The 15,940-nt window shown below is 40.5% G+C and overlaps 1 protein-coding gene across 23 annotated transcripts in view; it reads left to right on the forward strand.

Moving 5' to 3' along the window:
* Positions 1-2,665: 2,665 nt before the first annotated feature.
* ABI3BP (ABI family member 3 binding protein) overlaps positions 2,666-15,940 on the forward strand; it is a 234,624-nt gene continuing 221,349 nt past the window's right edge. For all 23 annotated transcript variants that reach the window (XM_055316193.1, XM_055316194.1, XM_055316195.1 and 20 more), the window contains exon 1: positions 2,666-2,839. In XM_055316193.1, coding sequence (XP_055172168.1) covers positions 2,761-2,839 — 79 coding nt within the window. In that variant the 5' untranslated portion in view covers positions 2,666-2,760. The remainder of the gene's footprint in view (positions 2,840-15,940) is intronic.

Raw genomic sequence — 15,940 nt, forward strand, 5'->3', positions numbered from 1 at the left:
GACTGTATTTTACACCAGTGTTTACTCTTGATGTTGTGTATTCTATGGGTTTGACCAAATGTATAAAAAAAGATTTTCCGTGAACACTGGTGACAATTAATTCAATATTATACCATCTCACAAGTAACACAGCTTCACATTTTATATTTATAGATAAATGGAAACACAAGTGCCTGCAGAGGCAGTTGCACTAGGGCTTCACGTCAACCTTCTCCCATGAAGGAGATGCACAGACTGCCCCACAGGTATCATCTCCAATGTACCTGTTGTCAGGGGGTAATTCTTCCTTGAAAATGGCCTTAACTCAAGGAGATGCACAGATCGCCCCACAGGTATCATCTCCAATGTTGTCAGGGGGTAATTCTTCCTTGAAAATGGCCTTAACTCTCCACCTGATGACATGACCATGGCCCTGAAGTCTTACCCTGAAGTCTTAGCAGGCCACTTAGAGTTCTTCTGGAGCATCTGGAATACCTCCTCTTTAGGTGGGGACATGACCAAAACCTTGATGTTGTCTGCGGGGGTGAATTACCTCTTAGGCAAGGCCCGTTTCTCTAGGCTGTTCCTCCTGCCTGGTCCGAGGAGACCTGCAATACTCGCGCATCTTCCCTGAATGCTCCCTGTCCTCCCAGCAAGGGTAGCACGGCCAGCTTTCTCTGCCAGAATAATTGCAGATCGCCCTTTATTGAATTAGCCCCCGGGCAGGTCGGAACTGCAAAGACCGATGGCTCACGTCGGGGGACAGGCCTGCGGGCCAAGCAGAGGCTGAGTCTGGAATTCCATTACCTAACCCTGGACGGGCCCCTCCCACTGCTGGAAGAACCAGCCCTCTTTTCGATATTCCTGCTGAGGTTCCCCCCCACCTCCTCTCAGAAAAACCTGTCGTTTCCTGCTAGCACAGTGGCCTCCCTGGCTTAACTTGATGGCACTGGCATCCAGAAGCCGGGACAGCGGTGCCAGCTGGATGAATGTCCAAACTTGGCCTTGCGAGAGCTGCCCATCCAAGTAAAAAATCACAGATGAAAAAGACCTGTTAAATAACCCAATCCCTTCCGTAGCCGGTGCCAGAGCATTCCTATGGGGAGAGCTTAGACCTGGCCGGCTCCAAATGACTTTAACAATGTGCCTTCTCACGCTTTTTTTGGAAGATGGGGCTGTCTCTTCAGTTTTTCGTTTGGTACCTTTTTGGACTAGGATTCGATCTGAGCAGCATGATTCTGCTTCCCACTCAGTGTCTTGGTTCGGCTGCAGGGAACCCATGAAACGAGCTATTTTCAGAGTTGGTATAAATGATTGGATGCCATCTCAAGAGCTTTTTAGTCCAGAGGGGGGTGAGGGAGAGAGGACACGGGGGGGTGGGAGGCTTTTTGGGGAGATGGGTGCAGCTCAGATCCTGGTTCTCCTTAACTGGGGGCTTTGTTATCTTCGTAATTGGCGCTTCAGTGCCTGTCTTTTGTTAAGTGCTTTCTGTGCGCCAGGTGCTGTGCTAAGTACTGTCCCGAAGTCCAGCTAGCAAACTGATGAACTTGGTACCAGCACGTCTAGTTTAGAATTTAAAGTTCAGCCGTGGAGAGTGGAAGTTCTGGAGCCGGACTGCCAGGCTATTGAGCCAGCGCAGTGGCCGACCAGCACGGTGACCTCAGGCCTGTCGCTTAACCTCTCTGTGCCCCATTCTCCCGTCTGGAAAACGGAGGTGGTGACATGCCTGGCTGCCAGGTTACTTTGGGGACTACATGTGTTGGTCCACGTGGACTGCTCAGGTCAGTGCCTTGCAAGGGGCAAACCCTGCGGTTTACAAAATGTTGATGAGACAGGAGGTAGGAGATGGAGAGATTTGCTCAGAAGCCCATAGCATCCAAATTTAAACTACAGACTGTTCTATTCCAGAGCCCACCCAAGTGACTGGCCATTAGAATACCCCAGCATGGTCGGGAGACCTCACCCCACCAGCCTCAGTTTTCCTCACTGGTTAAATGGGAATAACTCCATATCTCCTAGAGAGCCACTGTGAAGGTTAAGATGCACTCAGATAGGTCGGGACACTATTCCAGAGCCTGGCCCACAGCTGGCGGTCGAGGAGTAATAGTGATTTCTCCATTTCTGCGCCCACACCCCTAGAGTACATGCCTGTATCTGTGTGTATGCACACTTACACACACAAGTGTTATGTAGAATGAATTGCTATGTAGCCAATGACTTCCTCTTAAAAATTTCTCATGATATTGGAACTTCGGAATGGTTCAAAGTGTCCTTTTACGAGTTTACTCCCATTTAAAAGAAGAATTGGATTGTTTTACTAGATAATTAAAACCAGTTTCCTTCTTAATAAGGTTTCATTCTGTTCTAATGGTTTTGGGTATGTCTCTTCTGGATTTTTGAAAGTAGTTCATTAAATGGTTAAGAACTGCCTAACTGCTTTTTCTTTCCCCAATACAGATTGACCAAAATTTCAGTTTTTATAATCACAGGGAAAAGAGACAGTTACAACCTAGCAGAAAGAAATGTGATGAGATGTTTTTGCTGTTGTGCCTTCTTTTTTTCTTTTTTTTTTTGGTGTGTGTGTGTGTGTGTGTGTGTGTGTGTGTGTGTGTGTGGGAAAGGGTGTGATGTCATTTTGTCTCCACCCCCTGTGAGTAAGCCCACAGCACAGCTAAGTGCAGCCGCCCGCCTCTGTCACTGGGAGACAGTTCACTTAAATGCAGCCCCAGGGTTGCAGGACACCCACCAGCATCACTCCCCGTGTGAGGTGGCAAATGCAACATGCTCTCCAGCTTGGGGTGTCTACTTCTCTGTGGAAGTATTGCACTATCCCTGGGAAATGCACAGAAATTGCCAAAAGGCAAGTAGCTCTGATGTTTTGTGTTTTCAGAATAATTTTTAAGAGTTTTTAAATGTTGCTATTCAGTGTGATCTACTTTACCAAACTGGGGGAGGTGGTGGTGGAGGGAATACAGTTATGCTGTGGAGAGTCAAAGTTCAGCTGTGTGAAGGAGTTGCTTAAACTTTTACTCCCCCCTCCCTTCTGTTCCTTACTTTTCAACTGGATCTCTTGAATGCAAAAATGAAAACCAACCTCTTCCATGGAAGAGATATTCACGGTAGCTTGACTCCTACAGATTCAAACTTACAGTATTTGTATTTTTTTGAATCATATGTAGGTGGGTACGAGAGCCTCTTAAAAAGAGTTGTTTGGTGTTTTTATTCCCCTTCCCAGAGACTAAACCAGGACTGGCTTTAGGTCTAAAAAAAAAGGCTAATTCTGAAACTCTGCATGGTGTTACCTCACGCGTACTTGCTAACTTAGGGGTTGAGGGACTTGGCAGGGCATGCCAAGGGAGGGTCATGTGCTAATTTGTAGACACTTCTCTCCAGGGCAGTTTGGAAGAGGGTTTGATCTGCTGGACTGGGACACTCCCCCTTTTCCTGGCTAAATTCCTCTCATGTTAGTGTTGGTATTTTGTTTACAAATGGCATCAAAAGAAAATTAAACTTCCTAAATTTAGAGCCTAAAAATCTTTTGCGCCTATCAGCACCACCACGAGAGCTAGCCTCTCTCTCTCCTGAACCTAGATGTTGCATGTACTTTTTTTTTTTTTTTTTTTTTTCTCTGCAGAGGCATTTTCTAAGCCAACTCCAGGTCAGTGAAGGCTTTTTATGGCAGACTGTTGTAGTCAGCAGGATTATGAAAAACAGGCTGAACCTACTATACAGCTGTGATGGAAAATATTGGAGGTAATGCAGAGGCGCAGGCTTGTCAAAAACCCGGTGTGCATAGAATCAGAGAGAAAGGTTGTTAGTGTCATAATATCCAGGAGACCCTTCCTAGTTCCTCCCTCTGGATAGTTTGTTCTAAAATCATCTTGTCCCAAGTGAAAACTGTTCTCTCCTCAGTGTGATTAAGTGTAACTTGAATCCAGAATGTGAAGGCTGGAGGGACTAGCTAGCTAACCTTTTGCTTGGTGAAGTAAAAAGCAAGAAAAAGGGCCAAGTAAACCTTCTTATCTCTGATCAGATCATTATGCAAAAATACATACATACATACACTATTAGCTCTTTTTTCTTCTATCACGAATTTCGTTTCTTGATCAGAGTGAAAGTGTTTAAGTAAATCAATCAGGAGGCACAGGCATTTCTAATGAATTGTTCCTCCTGAAATATTTAACAAGGACACATCACTTGGGTTTTCTTAGGCTCAGTACCTACCAGATGGTTTTATTTTACCTCAGATTCACTGTGTAGGGATGATAGCTATCATTCTGTTCCTGCAGACTTCTGCAAATTCCAAATGCTTTAATTATCATGTTGCAATCACTGGATACAAATCTCTTGACACAGTTTTCCTTTATTTGTTGCGGTTAAAAAGAAGAAAGAAAAAGAAAGAAGAAAGAAAGAAAGAAAGAAAGAAAGAGAAAGTTGCCCAAAATGGCCACAAAACTTTGTCTAGTTTATTGCACTTTAATTTGAAGAATTTTTATTCAGGTTTCCTTTGTAATCTTAAGAAAATCCATAGTTTTGGTAATTGTTAAAACGCCCTGTCAAGTTAAAATAATTGTATTATATAAAATAATTGGCAGTCCCCTTGTCTCTGGGGTATGTTTTATCTTTATTATGGAAGTTACTGAGGAACTTTCTGTTAGCTGAAGTCACCTTTCTCAAACTGTGTTCCAAGAATAGGTGTACTGTCCTCAAGGGGGGGGGGGGTTGGGCATGCATCTGCTTTCCACCGATAACGTAAGGAGTGTTCATGCTTTGTCGTCTTTTGGGGAGTCCCAACAGATGTAAGAATTTCACAAGTTCTGAAAATTACTCAGTAAAAAAAAAAAATCTGTCCAACATTTTTAACCTATTGTTTCTTAAACTTGTTTGACTAAGAATCCTTTTCTAGTGAAACAGCTGGAATATCTTGCCAGGGGCTTGCCTTTCACAGAACACACTTGGGGAAATGCTGAGCTAAACAAGAATAAAGGGGTGGGTGGGGAAAGATAAAAGAAGGGTTTCTCTTCTTTTCCATTCCTCCTTCACAGTTACTGATATATCATCTGTGATCTAAGAAGAGGATAGAATTTTGAAGCTAGACAGGACATTAGTCGTTAATTGAGTGGTTGCTGGACCTTTCGATTTATGAACTGGTAAAAATACAGATACATTTTTACTATCAGGGTTCCATTACAGAGGACATACTTGAGTCGTGTGAGGATGTTCAAAGAGAGTACAAAATCCCCATTGTTCACAAGAGCAAGCCATTTTAACATATTTATAAATAAATGACTTTGTACGGATAAGTCTATTGTTTTCATTTTTCTCTCTTCATCATAAACTAATGAAAATTTCATCATAGGCCAATATTTGGGAGCCACTGCCCTAGCTTAACTATTTATTTTACAAATGAAGACGCCAAAAAGCAGGAGGGCTACTAACTTTTCCCCATTGATGGCAGAACCAGGACTGGATTCAAGTCAGAAATCCATGGTCTGCCCATTTCCTACCTGGTGAGCTGGTTTCTCTACCCCAAACCTTAGGAGTTACATTGTGCAGTTGTATGTGTGAATCCTACCCTTCTGGTGAATCCAATGGGTCCTGCAAATTTAAGAGCCATTATCTTAATCTTCACATTTTCCCAAGAACATATCCTATAACACAAATACCTGTATGTTTTATATGTGTATAGTTGACATATATAGTTGGTCTATATTTATAGTTGGCAATTTGTAAGAAAAATTATTTTTTAACTAAGATATCATTTGTTCCTTGTCTTATGCCTATTTGCATACCTAGCCACACACTTTGTTATAGAAAATAAGATATTGGAAGAGTCTTTCTTACTTTTCAAAAGCTTAAAGTTAGAGATTGCTTTGAATGGACCTCTTCTCCCCTCTACCACTCAATGAGTATGTGTTTTGGTAAATCATTTACCTTTGCTAAACCTTGTTTTTCTCATCTGTCAGGGGGATAGTGACAACTGTCTCATAGTGTTTTAGAATTAGATGAGATGAGATATAATGCTAGTTGGGTCATAGAAAAGTGGATCAATATTTTAAAATATGTAGACTATAATTTGTGATCTTGTGTCCAAACTGTCAGGCAAATCTCTTGAAGGGCAGTAAATTTAGGTGTCATGTTCTTGGCAGAAAGGTGGGGCGAGAAACTTAACTGTTGCTCTACAGACAATGAGAGATGACCTCTCCTGGACGCTAGCCTGACCATCATCAACCCAATGTTTGATTGTCAAGATCAAATGTTGCTCTTCTCCATGGAAAGCTGCACTTTTGCCTCAGGATCAGCTTTCCCTGGGGATTGGTAAGGCCTCACAGAGCTTCCTGGAGAGATCTCCCTTGAACTTGTTTTTCAAGAAGAGATTTAAACCATAACGTACAGGCCCTGAGAAGAATCACTACATCGTTTTACACTTTTGAAAGTCCCTGTGCTCCAGCTACCTCTTGGAATCTTTATTCTTGGCACCACAGAACTTTTCTTCCCCCCGTTGCATACCAAGCTAAGATAAAAACCACAGGGAACAATAGGTAGTGAAGGCAGCCAACAAAAGCTTATAGTGGGACATGAGGGGCTTGACATACCTCTGCTGAAACTCCTGTGTGTGGAAGATTATAATCAGCCAGAAGGTGAAGGCTACTATTTCTAGCTAACTCTATCAGTCCTGAGGCACGAGTGAGGAAAATCACAGAGGAACATTCAAGATACAAGTGTAATCAGATAGCCTGAAGGCATAAGGCTGTTGGGTGCGACTCCTGGAATGTGGCAGAGCCAAGAGGCAGCTGGCTCTTTGCCTTGGGTTCTTACCTGACAGGATAGAAATCATTGATTCCAAAGACAAAAACAGGGGCACATGGTAATAATAACAATAACTACCATGGTTATTAATAACGTGCATCAACATATTTTGAGCTCAGATTGCCTGTGGTAATTTAGGGCTAAGTATTTCTAATGTGGAAAAATCTAAATTCTCAAAGCTCCCTATTAAGCTCCATTCTTTTACAGAGCGTAAAATTGTGTCCAGAGTGTTTAAGTGATTTGCCCAAAGTCACACAGTCAGCAAATGGCAAAAGACTATACCCTTAATTTCTGTGTAATATGAGTTCCCTGCTTTACATGAAGATATGCTAATTTATTCAAGTAATAAGTTAGATCCTATGTATATGCAGAGCACTGAGGCCGGAAGACACAGCTCGGCTCTTGTCTTCAAGGAGCTGACAATAGAGTGAGATTATCCTCCAATTTAGGTGAAGCAGAAAGAGCTTTGAGAACAGCCAGAAGGACTCAATCCGGCTTGGAGGGATCAAGAATTAGGAGAGCATAAAGCCCTTAAGTAGTGGCCTAGAAGACAAATATAAGTTGGGGCAAGGAAGGGGATGGCTGAGAGGTGAGGGGGCTTTCCAAAAGAGGCAGCTGCAGGACCTCTGAGCACTGGTAACCCCCAGGTGCCAGTGCTCGGCAGGTGTTAAAGTACTTAGAGAAGAAGCCAGGACTGGGGAGTCCATACAGGATGCAACTGTGTCTTCTTTGTCTCTATTTGCCCTGACTCCCCAAGATTGATTATAAAGAGGGAATAGAAACTTGTCTTTAGAGAGGAAGACTCCTATGTCTTGCTCTGTAAACTTTCCTAGACACTTATCTGGGGCCTGGCTCTCACTCTCCATGGATAACTCCCAAGCCCACTTTGAGAAAATTTCATGTGTCCCTTCAATGGCCCAGTCCATGTCCCAAAAAAGGAAATTGATACTTGTGAGGGGCTGGAGAGGATCTCTTTAATTTTAGGGCAGGGATATTGAGGAGGAGTACAGTAGGAAGTGCAAAAGAAGCCTAGTGGGTAGGACTGTCCTTTTAATAAGTGGTATATATTTATGTACTGGCATCACCATCAGAGAACACATTGGAAAAAAATGACTCCCTGCTAAAAGGAAACAAAAAAGTTTGAAAACCATGGGAGAATTATTTTAGCATCTTTGAAAGCTCCAAAGTTTTTTGGAAGTTTTATTGATTTGTTTGTCTGTTCGAGTGGTGTTTATTAAGCGTCTACTAGGTAAAACTGAATGAGACTTAGGCCTTGCTTTAAAGAAACTTGTACTAGGAATGTAAAAATTGATTAAATATAATTTGTTTTTACACTAAGACTATCATGTTTAGAACCCAAGATTTAAAAATAAAGTTCCCCTGTGTTAATTATACATTCACTGGTTTTGTTTCATTTTGTGGGCTGCTATATAGGATTACAAGACACTGAACAGTAAGGAATTTTAGCCTTCCTCCCTCTTTCAAGTTAATGAGGCACAGTGGAACAACTGAGAATAGAAGAATTTATCTATACTGTATTACAGAAAAGACAGCTAAAATGTTTTTGTAGGCTAATATGCATTGACAGAAAATTTGTCTAAGACATAAGTAAGGTGTTTAATAAAGAGGGGGTCATTCAGGAGATGTGACCCACTGTTCTATCTGGGTCACCATCTTCAGAAAGATTTTCCTTTTGCTTGTTTCCTGATTGTCTTTATAAAAGTAGATATAAAAGAAAGAATGTGGAAATATATGAACTTAATAAAAATAATCTAAGAATAAATGTAAAAGTAAAATATAAATAGGATAGAGTGAGAGATATTAGAATAGTAAAATAAAAATGTAAAAAAAAAGTAGTATCGGCTAAAGAAGGAATGTGCTAAAAATAGAAAAACAATGGTTTCAATACATACATTCTGTTAAAATCACACTAAAGAATATGATAATGGGGGTATCTGGGTGGCTCACTTGGTTAAGCATCTGACTCTTGGTTTCAGCTCAGGTCATGAGCTCCGGGTCCTCAGAGTCCAACATGGGGCTCCACGCTTGGTGGGGAGTCTGCTTCCCCACTCTCTCTCCCTCTGCCCCTCACCCCACTTATGTACTCTCTGTCTCAAATAAATCAATAAATCTTTAAAAAAAACTGTTTAATAAAAAAAATAATAGGATAACAACCATATTACTCTAAAGCAGGCACAGTGTTTAAATAAATTAAACATTAAACTTAGCAGGCTAAGTGTTTAAATAAATTATTTCATTTTATCCTCATGCCTATGAAAGATATGTTATTATTTCTCCCATTCCACAGATGAGAAACTAAGCTTAAAGAGTTTGTTAGTTATCTATTGATGCATAACAAATTACCATAAAGTCATCGTCTTAAAATAACCCACATTTATTATCTCACAGTTGCTGTGAGTTAGGAGAGTGTGTCTGGCTTAGCTGAAGCCTCTCCTTGGATGTCTCTCACAGGCTGAACAGAGAGTTGGTCAGGGTTGGGGCTTGACTGGGGAAAGATCGACTTCCAAGTTCTTGTGTTTGTTGGTAGAATCCAGTTCCTTGAGGAACACTGGCTACTGACCAGAGGTCACTTCAGGTCTTTGCACATGGGCCTTTCTATTATGGCTGCTTGTTTCATCAGAGTGTACAAACCCAGACACATCTTCAGGCAAGATGGAAATTCTAATCTTATGTAGCCTAATCATGGAAATGAAAGCCTATCACCTTTTCCATATTCTATTGGTTAGAAGCAACTCATAGATTTTGTCATATAAGGTGATTACTCAAGGGAGTGACTACCAGGAGACGGGCATTATTGGGAGTAATCTCAGAGCCTACCCATCCCACAATGGTCAATGGTTGTTAGGGTCATCTAGCTAGTAAGTGACATAGTGGAAGTATGAATTTAGGAAATATAACTCCAGAGAATATTGGGGTTTGAGCATTAGCACCCATCCAATTCCCATAGAATTTGGCCTTTAGTGGCAGATGCCCATTAGGCACGCTGCCAATTTGTCTCCCTCCATGGTTGGGGTCAGTTCTAGGAAATCGCTGAGAATAGAGAGAAATATGGTGAGAGTGCAAAGCCTTAAGTCAAATATTGAGGACATAATTTTCTGTATGCAAGAATCCGGTCAATGCCTAGATTCCTCTGCTGATTTCCTCTGTGGCACATCAAATGTGGTTGATCCCATGTGGAGGGATATGCAAAGTAAATTCTCCCCAGATAGAAGCTCCACTTTTCATTGTAAGACTTAGATACCAACATCTCTCAAACAGAAAGAGAAAACACGAGACAAAAATTTTCTCTAAGAAAATAGATAAATATTAAGAAAGTAACCCCTAATGAGTGAATGGTACAGTCCCCATAAAATATGCTTCTGAAACATCAATGGGTGGGTCTCCAGTAAATGGAAGAATTGTTGTAAGGTCAAATTAAATTTGGATTTGGAGGAAGAAAGTATACTTATATTCATGGATGTGATGGAGACAATTGGATGAACCAAAGGAGCTTCTTTTAGATTCTTTTTGCTATTAATAAAATTCTTCCATATGCTCTAGGAATCAAAACAGAATTTAGGTTGTACGCAGGATATGTTCTTAACATGATATCCAGAAACTTGTAGAATGTTTAATACTAGAGAATCCTGTGTGTGTGTGTGTGTGTGTGTGTGTGTGTGTGTGTGTGTGTGTTTCTCTAGCCCACAGAGATTGGGATTGTTGGGTTTGTTGGGATTGTCCTGGAGGCCTATGAGGTACATCATAAGAAGTGTAAACTTCATGGTCTCGGTTTACTTTGTTGAGGTCCTGTGGACAGGAAGACTGAATCAGGGCTTACTCTGCTGCTCCTCTTAGCTTGGCGTGTCCCCACTAAGAAGCTTCCACAGTGAGAATTTTAGGGTGTGTTGTAGGTTTCCCTGAACTAACAAAACCCTGACTTGTATTCCCAGTGATTTTGATGGACGTTTAGGGACCTTAAAGTTAGCCTCTGGTTTTTAGGCTTTCTTGGTACAGCAAGCCATGAAGTCAGCTAATCTTCCTCCCTGTGGAATTCTGAAAAGGAGGTAGGAGATGTGACAGCTTCATAGAAGGTTCGTTATTGGTCTCCAGTCACAGACTATATAACGAAAGTCTATTCATTAGAAAAGCAGACCAAGTCCACCCACTCCAAGCACCTACTGGTCAGATTAGAAATTAATTATAGATAAAGCTGAGGTCCAGTTCCAACTTCACTGATGATATAAAAATTCAATGTTTTCTTTTAGAGTAAGTTTAGCTCTTGGGGCACTTGGGTGGCTCATTCGGTTAAGCGTCTGCCTTCGGCTCAGGTCATGATCCCAGGGCCCTGGGATGGAGCCCAACATAGGGCTCCCTGCTCCGTGGGGAGCCTGCTGCTTCTTCTACTCTGCCTCTACCCCTGCTTGTGCTCTCTGTTTTGCTCTCTTTCAAAGAAATAAATAAAATCTTTTTTAAAAAAAGTATCAGCACTGTTGTGCTTCCCTACTCAGTTATGATTCAACTGGCCTGGGATGGGAGAATTTTAAAAATTTCTCTGGTGGTTCCAGTATGACCAGAGTTGAGAATCATCAATCTACAGTTTTGAAAATTTGAATATTCAAGTGCTTGATAAGTCTTTCTGGACGAGTGCAGTGTAAAATTTAAAAGTTAGAAGGGAAGTATTTTGCTATGTAAGTTTTAACATCAATTCACAGATAATTTTTTTTTAATTTTTGCTGCTTTGTTCTAGGATTTTAAAGCCTTATTTGAAAAAATTTTGAGACTCCCTTCTCAAACTACACAGGATAAGGAAATGTTTAAAATTGGGATAAACCTTTGTTTTTGGTGTTAGAACATAAGTACTAATCTCTTCTTTTATAAAGTCTCCGAAGCTAGATCTGAGAAACTATGGTTGATTATGTTTTTCAGGACAGGACTTAAATTTATTCCTTCTATGATTCAAGTAGCATTAAAAAAATTGGGATCCCTGGGTGGCGCAGTGGTTTGGCGCCTGCCTTTGGCCCAGGGCGCGATCCTGGAGACCCGGGATCGAATCCCACATCGGGCTTCCGGTGCATGGAGCCTGCTTCTCCCTCTGCCTGTGTCTCTGCCTCTCTCTCTCTCTCTCTGTGACTATCATAAATAAATAAAAATTTAAAAAAAAAAGAAATTTAAAAAAAAATTGATATCAGGATTACAAAGATGGGTAAGACATTTCCTGCCTTCAAGGAGTTTGAGAAAGTTGTATCTAAACTATTTGGCCACAGAAAACTAATTTTCTTCTAGATGAAATTGTCTGTGTCTCAATTCTTTATCCTTATTTACCGGACAAAATGTGCAAGAGTTATGCTAGTCCACTGTTGCCATGTACTAGCTTTAAGTCATGTATCTAAATAAAAGAAAAAAATAATATATTAAGAAAAACAAAGCACTCCACGATCCCAGTTAATGCAAAATACAGGAGTTAAGCAAATGCACAATTAATTTCCCTACTTAGAAGGCCCAAGTTGTATGAATCATCTTTGGCAATTGTCCCTTTAGTTGTGCATTGTGCACGTTTACCATATACATTCCAGCTCATCTTCTGTCTGTGTTATGTTACGGATAATTTGTGAGCACATAGGATGGCTTCTAATCTGAAACATCTTTGAAATGTATTCCACTGAATTTCTAATAAAATGAAAGGTCTCTCCTTTCTAAGTGGAGAATACACTCTTGCTAGCAAAGTTTGGGGTATTTCGCTTCGGACAAGATGCCCGAATAGAGTTGCAGGTTTCCTTTCTCCTTAATGCCCTTCTTTGATTTTTCCATTCTGCTAACTGATAAGAAAACATTCTGGTTTTCTAAGGGCCCTGTTGAGAGCCCACTGTGCACACGTGTGCGTGGGCGTGCGAGACCTAACAGGCCTTCCTTTTCTGAGAGCAGCAGATTCTGTCGTTGACGGAGGAGTTTGGGGCACCCGCCAAAGTCATGCTGGCAGAGAGCTCTGGAATTCAGTCCTGTTACAGATATGCCAGCAGGGGATACGAGACAGAGTTTTCTCCTCCTTTCACTTTCCCAGATGGAGTTAAAGCATCTCTAGGTAGTAAGCGGAGGACAAGGTGTCGGATGATCTGAAGAACAGCCGCTCCTTCCCTCTGCTGGTTCATCCTCTAACACCCCAATGATCCTGTTGTCACAGAATAATTCCCTAGTTACTCATATTTTTGCCAGAATTAGAAGGAAAATGATGCTGCCCATGTTCTTCCACTGCAGATTAGTCTGGGGTTTCATCATGAATTGAAATGGCAAATATTGGAAAATAGCAATAGGGACTAGTGGGCAAGTGACCTGACCTTGCTGAAATTCGATCTGCTTCCCTGAGAAAAGGGTATAATAAAAACAACAGTTCTCTTTTTACCTTCCACTAATGAATAATAGTAGGGTGGTTATTTTTTTATTTTTTATTTTATTTTTATTTATTTATTTATTTATTTATTTATTTATTTATTTATTTATTTATTATTATTTAGTAGGGTGATTTTAACTGGGGGTTTTGTTTTGTTTTGTTTTTTGGTAGTCACTTTCTTAACCTAAATAAGAGAGAATGTGAAGACCAGACGCAGTTTTGGAAAATCTCTACCTGCCATGCTCTAGTCCCCTGGACCCTTCCTAAAAGGAGGCTGAGCTATAAGAATACGCCATTGCTGGATGGCAGCTTCCCGGGAATTGGCCCATAGTGGGTCAGACTCATGGGGACCCAGGGCCTGAGGAGAGGAACCATGACACTGTGGATTTTTTAAGCATAATTCTTTCCATCAGCATCCTGCTCCTGTTTCTTTGTCCAACTCTCTGCAGGGGTTTGGAAGGCCCGACTTAGAGCAGATTTATGTTTTATTATGAGAGATTTGGAAGCGTGAGTTATGGTTCTTGGTCAGTTCAATCTCCACATATCCTTGGGATGCACTTCTGTGGGACTTGAATTTCCCCTGGATGCCTGCTATCCATTATCTAGTGACTCTCAGGTACTGTGTTGGTTTGATCAGCCACTGAATGAGAATTTTTTCTTGACTTCTCTTTTTGTTCCTAATATTCCTCTCCTTTCATCCTCCTTCTCCCTCCCTTTTCCTCTTGTTTCCCTCCTTTCCTCTTTCTCCCTCTATCAATGCCAAAGGAATCCTCAGAACATTCTCCTGGCTTCCACTCCCAGCCTTCTCTGCAGGCCACTTGGACCCTTTTTACACCTCACAGCTGACGCTTTATCTGTTCAGATACAGCAGGAATCATCCCTTCAGAAAACAATGCACGCTTCATAATTTTTTTGAGACAGCACTGGGTGTTTCTATGTCATACTAAATGTTCCACTTGACTGAAAATATGGTTTCCCACTCATTTATCTTAGCATCAGCAAGCTTAACAAAAAGCATAAATTTACATTCATCTGATAGGCTCTAAGCCTATCAGATTGGACACGCTGTAACTGTATGTTAACACCACAGTTCATTCTTAAATGGGTTTGAAGATGGCATTAGCTATTATATCTCTTGAATTATAGCAACAACATATGCACAATAAAAGCCAAACACAATAGTGTTATTTTGTAAGGTCGCTTTTCTATTTGTTCCATTGTAGTTGTTGGAGTTTGATGTTTTGAAGAACTTGCAGAGAACTTTGCTGTTTTCCCGAGGCTCATTGAGTTAGGTCTTAAGTTCAAACACCATGTTTCTCTTCATTTCACGGGTAGCCAACATTTCCTTGAAACTGAGTATCTGTATCAAATGTCCCCATGAAATGTGATCCTCAAATTGGCAACTGGATCACAGTTGCAGGCATTTAATACCATTTCAATGTGCCAATCTCCCTCTGTGATCTCTGTTTCTCTAGCTCTGCCCTTGCTTTGCTATACTCAACAGATGACTTCCAAATCTTTTTCTCTTTCCAGCCTCTTCTTTTCTGCTTTCATGTCTTTTTCAAATTCTAACCCTTGTGCTTGGGTTAGAATTCTCTGCCACAGAAACTTTATATATTCGATTGGCTTCTAGGCCTTTTCAGTTATGACCTACCATAATAATGACTGAAAAGAAAAATATATATATATATAAAATTAGGTTTCCAGATCCAGATGTGGGTACTTACGCATGTGTGGGACATGCTGCATTATTGTGCTGGTTCCCTTTGAGATGCAAACCAAAAACCAATAAATATGAAATAGATAAAAGATCTAGAAACGGATTAAATGTGGTGTGATGCACCACTAATTTTTGATTGATCAATTGTACTGATATTACTGTGGTTAAGGGGTTTGCTCTTATATGGAACAATCTAGTTGAAAAATCTTTATAAATAGTCTTTCACTGGAGCAAGTGATTATTTTTAATATCCTGTTTTGGAAAACAGTAACTCAAATTTTAAATATTGATATTACAACTCAATCACTGGAAAGAGTAATTAAAAATATCCTTGAATCACTTAAAGAAGTAACAATACTTCACCCTCATGGTTAGTCAAAATTCCTTCTCCATATACATACTCTTGGCAAGAAATTTCACTTTAAAAATTTTTCACCAACACCAGCTTTTTCAAATACTTTCAGGTGCCTTTCTCAGCTCTTTACAAAGAACACAATTTAGTTTTATAATCCCTAAATTTGTCAGCTGAATTGCATTATATAACACTTGTTCTTAATCAGCCATTCATTCCAAGCATCTGTTTTCACTTATGTCAGAAAATTAAGACAACAAGTATTTACTGTTGTAGTGTTTTCCAAAGTCGTCATAACCCATGCTCACATGTCATCTGTAAGGTTTTTGTGGTGTCCCAGAAACATCCATTTCAAACATTCCTTTTCATGGCCAGAGGTTCACAGGCCACAAAGGGACCACAAACATTAACACTAAATAAACTTCCTGTAAATTATATTATCAAATAATTTAAAAGGCATTAAAGGATAAGCATTAGTAAAATCAAGATCTTTTTAGGTATATTTCTTTCTAGGTATTTCCTATTTTAGGAAAGTGTTTGTTTCTTCCTTATTATTCTTTTTTTAAGGGGAGGAACATGTATCTCCATTTTATCTGCTTTATCTCTCTCCCACCTACCTTTCCTCCTTTATGGCACTTGCATCCTACATCCCTCCACAAGTTCTGGTTTTGGAAGATGGGAATAGGAAAATAAA

The sequence above is a fragment of the Nyctereutes procyonoides genome, unplaced genomic scaffold, assembly GCF_905146905.1.
Source record: "Nyctereutes procyonoides isolate TBG_1078 unplaced genomic scaffold, NYPRO_anot_genome, whole genome shotgun sequence".
Classification (NCBI taxonomy): Eukaryota; Metazoa; Chordata; class Mammalia; order Carnivora; family Canidae; genus Nyctereutes; species Nyctereutes procyonoides.